Source organism: Lethenteron reissneri, chromosome 25 (genome assembly GCF_015708825.2).
Source record: "Lethenteron reissneri isolate LAM-NWPU_2019-01 chromosome 25, ASM1570882v1, whole genome shotgun sequence".
In the NCBI taxonomy this organism is placed as follows: Eukaryota; Metazoa; Chordata; class Hyperoartia; order Petromyzontiformes; family Petromyzontidae; genus Lethenteron; species Lethenteron reissneri.
Window position 1 is genome coordinate 11959554 of NC_083803.1, and position 5113 is coordinate 11964666.

The 5113-nt window shown below is 51.4% G+C and overlaps 1 protein-coding gene across 1 annotated transcript; it reads left to right on the forward strand.

Moving 5' to 3' along the window:
• The first annotated feature begins 1500 nt into the window (after positions 1-1500).
• LOC133346893 (Krueppel-like factor 2) lies at positions 1501-4739 on the forward strand. The gene is made up of 3 exons (XM_061558723.1): positions 1501-1960; positions 4098-4400; positions 4564-4739. The coding sequence occupies exons 1-3, from the start codon at positions 1501-1503 to the stop codon at positions 4737-4739; spliced, it is 939 nt and encodes a 312-aa protein (XP_061414707.1).
• The last annotated feature ends 374 nt before the right edge of the window (positions 4740-5113 follow it).

The following is a 5113-nucleotide window of genomic DNA, read 5'->3' on the forward strand; positions in this document are numbered from 1 at the left end:
CACCATTGCCGATGCAGTATCACCAAATAATTTGTTTGGCTCGAGACACATTGGCGGCCGAGTGTGGTGTTGGCCCCACCACTTGCTTTGTCATGCGACCTTACATGCATGCTCACAGTATTCGCGTAGTGTAAGCCATCATGGATAGCAGGTTAATCGTTTTTGGTATGTTCGTGTTTTATATATATACTGGTGCGTGTTTCTGCGCGTGTGTTCGTGTAAGCTGCGCTCAAACAAGTTTGTCATTTTAAACGCAGCGAGCAGACGCGATACTCTGGCACCGGTGGTGCATCCGCCAGCCATCGCGATCTGCAAACCTGTAGCACCCAGGGTGCCCCGTGACCTCCAGCCAGAGCCACGTTGCCGCCAAGGTGTGGCACCGGCCACGTTGCCCTCGCTCGCTGCCGACCTTCGGCTTATCGATGGCCGGTGCACCGGCGTGTGCTTCTGGATGCTTGTAGAGGGAGTGGCTGTGGACGAGGCGCTTGCTGAAAGCCATGGCCACCGTCTTCCCGGCCGCATGGACGTCCTTCCCTGCGCAATGCGAGGAGTCACCTCCGGACCGGGCGAGCAATGTGAGCAATTCGCCATATCTACGTGAGCCACATACCAATCTGGAATTGCGCCGTGGTGTGATGGTCAGCACGTTGCAACTTGCTGACCAGAGGTCGCCGGTTTCGACTCTTTGCCTCGGCGCAACACTCGCAACAAGTTGTGCAAGTGTCTGAAATCACCCCCGCCTCTGTCTATCCAGCAGTATGATTAAATACACTACAGTGATTTCGGGAGGTCGCGTGTGCTGGGGGTAAAGTCAATGTCGGATTAAGCTTGTGCGGGGCCTGTAGCATATGTTCTTATAAAGGGGCCCTAAATCAAAACAAAACACGTAAATATTAAAACACTTAACTTTTTAACTTGCAAAGTAATTGTATTTTTCATTTGCTATACAGCCAGATAATACGACAAATCGCTAACCTTAAACACCCAGTCGGTCATAAAAGTTGAAGGCAGTATAGTACTATAGTAATAGAGCAAGTGCAGAATCACTTAACCGAAATTAATAGCTTGAAAGCATTTAGCGCGGGCCCTTGAAAGTGCGGGGCCCGTAGCTACATATGTAGCTACTTTTGCTACTAGGATAATCCGGCACTGGGTAAAGTGTGGGTACTCTCGCTTCTTCTGATACGTCGGTCCAGCATGAAAGAGTAAAACAAATTCCCCCTAGATGGGCGCTCTAGAGAGAGTTCCACCAGCTGTCTAAGGCAATCGGAATTTGCTCATTAATGTCATCGTAGCGAGAGAATTGTGGACAAATGCCACGAAGCTGTGAATCCTGCGATGTTGCTGTTTTTGTTTCATCAGAACCTAGATTTTGAAAGCTGTCTCTGGCCTGTTTGGGGCGTCGATGATGACAACGACGATGGAGAGCTGAGTCGCTACGTGGATATCGACTTTGTCTTGGCCAACTCGGGCCCTCACCTCCACACGGAGTTCAACTGCATGGGCCGCGCTCTGCAGGCAAGGGACCTAGAAAGTGAGGTCCCCCGAGCGAGTTCACCCGGAGCCGAATGCGAGACTATCCAGGCCCACGCCTACCACTGCCAACAACACCCCCAGCAGCAGCAGCAACTTCACCAACGCCAGCAGTACCAGCGGCACGAGCAGCATCATTCAGACGAGAACCAACACCATCACAGTTACCAAGACCTCCGTAATATTCTGCGTCCGAGTGGCCATCATGATGCCCCACAAGAGGAGTGGCACGTGTCGATTAAGAATGAAACGCACGCGGGTGCTGCACGTCCATCGCACTGCCAGTTGGTCTGGCAGACGCTCCACGCGAATCTTGAGCTGCAGCAGCTGCAGCACCACGGACTCGCGGCGAGCGAGAGTCGTGGCTTCCCGTCACCCTTCCCGAGGCACGGCCGCCACCCTCCCTCCCCCGACATCTGTGCGCTCGGTACGTGGAGAAGATTCATGGGGGCGAAATTAGCGCCACGTCGTTATCGTCATCACTGTTATCGGCACGCACAATGTATGGTGCGTACGCGGTGCTTTTTGTACGTATGCTGAACTTCTTTCGCGCCGTACGTGGCCAACCGTGCTAATCGGAGCTGCGGGATACGGTCGTACAGCACCGCTGCTTGATATGGGGAGTGAACTATTCGAGCATATGTGGGGTGGGGCAACTCGGCTGCCACTGCCGAGTCGCCGGCTCACCGCGTGTGTAACCGTTAAGTAATTATTATTATTTTAAGGTGAGGAGTTGTAGCGCTTGGTGAGACCGCATCGCTCAAAGTGGTTGGCACAGCACCTGTTAGATATAATCAAGGGTATACGCGTTCAACCCCAATATGAATTCAATCCGGGAAACGTCAACATTGCTCAGGATTGATCGTTAGAACGGCAGGGCAGGATAGAGGCTTAGGGTGACAAGGCATTCGGTCATCCGTCCTGTCTGCCCCTCCGCCCACTTCTCTATCTCTCGCCCTTCCATCTCCTCCCTGCGTCACTGTCGTTGATCTCTCCACCTTCACCCAAACATCTCCATCTCAGCTTTCCATGGTCATGGTCAAAACTCAGCCCACCTCTTCCCCCCTTGATCCCATTCCCGCCTCCCTTCTTCCTCGCCTCTTCCCCCGTACCCCCCCCCCCCTGCCACGCATCCCTGTTAACTCCTTCCTTTCCAATGGCATCTTCCCCTCCACTTTAAGTCTTAAATATGTTTTCCCATCCTAAGACAACCTTCTCTTGACTCCACCATTCCTGGCAATTATCGCCCTCTATCCTTTTCTGTCTTTTCTCAAATTCCATGGCTTTTCCCCACCCTATCTTGCCTCTCTCATCTTCTTCTATGTCCTCTTTCGTAATCTTCGTTCCCCTTATTCTCTGTGTCTCTCTGTGCCTTCTTCTGCCTGTCACCAACCCCGTGTTCGGTCCTTCTTCCACCATGCACACCTCCACTGGAATAATCTTCCCCATGTACATTAAGCGGTCTCCATCCTTGACCTCATTCCTCTCTTAAGGCTCACCTCTTCTTTTTGCCCATTTTATTTCTCTTCCCTCCCCTCGCCCCTCCACTACTTCCAGTCCCTCCCCTGCGTTTTCATGATCCGGAAGTATCCTCTATCGCAGTCACTAATTTCTCACTATTTGCATGCACCTGTCATCTCAATCACCGTTTTTTTAACGATGTCAAGCTCCTTGGAGTGAAGTCGCTCTGAAAACATAAGATAAGAACATGACTCGGAGTCGGTATGACTATTGAAAATATCTGGCAGAGGACACGGAAAGTGATACGACTGATGCATTATTTTCTAAAGTTAACAAACTAAGTGGAAAGAGGATTTCTCAAAATATTATCGTATAATCTAGTACTTCTTCTTCGTATGGCTGGGGAATCAGTTATAGTTTGATGTCGATGTTTGCAAACCATACGATGGTTTCAGGCGAGGCGGAGTGAATGATTGCGATGCCACTGGGAATGGATTATCCCGGGGAAGGAGTTCAGTTCGTGGGGCTATCGTCTGACTTGGGTAGCCACCGTCACAATTTGGGCCGCTCCTCGTGTTCCGCTTGTAACCTAGTACTAATAGTGGCTCAGATAGCTCAGAGAAGGCAGAAGTCCTGTAGGTATGGATGAGTAAGTTTCGCACGCAATTACAAGGTACCATGTCATCAACAGCAATGACCGTGTGTGACATATTGACCTGCCGTTTACACACAACGTTAATGCCAGTTTAGAGTACAAGTGTTTTTTTCTGTCGGATGCTCTGAATTTCGTTGCAAGTCAGGATATGCCATTGGAAAGTCCGGACAATAACATGGCAGGCAAGTGTTGTAGATATATGATAAGGAGAAAAAACCTGCCACACTGGGAGGGACACTTGCACAGGCTGAGGGAAAGCCACTTAACCCAGACAGTCTCCACGAGTCGAATCTGAGACCTTCCCCGCGGCCTCCATGAGTTGACCTCGGGATCTGGCGGAGGGTGAAAAACGTTGAGTAGCGAGGTTGTGGTGTCATCTATGACTTTCGCCATTATGACAATCTTGATCCCGTTAACCCCGTGGCGTTCGCGCAATGTCATTGTACAGGTAACCTCAACGTGAACACGTCTGGCGCGGCGCTCATGCCACCCTCCTCTCCTCAACTGGACCTCTTTGGTGAAGTGACGGTGGCGAGTCTGAGGCTCGAGCCAGGACAGAATCAGAGCCGTGTTCAGGAGATCACCCTGAAACAGGAGCCACGAAACTACAGGCGGTGCAAGCTGTTGTTGAAACGCGAGCACGGAGCACGCTCGCGGAAACGACTCGCAGCGCACGTCTGTGAGTTCCCCGCGTGCGGGAAGACCTACAGCAAGAGCTCGCACCTCAAGGCACACCTGAGGACCCACACAGGTACTGCGTTATACTCGTGGCTGCTCACTCCAGAGGACGAGTTGTCACTTAAATATAATGCTCGCAAACTTAGTGACAACACGCAAGCGTTTATCATGCTGGCTTTTGTCGATGTTGTTACCGTTGTTGATATTGTTGTTGTTGTTGGTGGTGGTGGTGACAGGCGAGAAGCCATACGGGTGCGACTGGCCGGGCTGCGGGTGGCGGTTCGCGCGCTCGGACGAGCTCACGCGCCACTACCGCAAGCACACGGGCGCGCGGCCCTTCCCGTGCGCGCTATGCGAGCGCGCCTTCTCGCGATCCGACCACCTCGCCCTGCACATGAAGCGCCATGCGTGACCCGTCCACCAACCACGGTTTGCGCGGCTTGCCGGCATGCAATCTGAATCGCTCACGTCTCTGCAACCGGTTTTCGAGGCAACCGGTTGCTTAAAGCAGAGCACAGACTCTCCTGCGTTTTTTTTTATTCGCACAAGCTGCAAATGTAATGTGGCGGTTTATGTAACATTAAATACGGTACTCTGTTGTCATAATTATAATAGGTTATTTTACAACTCGCCTTTTGCCCGTCTAAGGACGGGTGTATTGCAGTAAATCTGAAACTTGCAAGTGAAAAGTAGACCGTGACGTGATATTCATTGCATCTATTCGTGTGCAAGTTGTAAGGGCGTGGTGACACAGACTTATTTAATTTAAAGGTTATAATCCCTTGT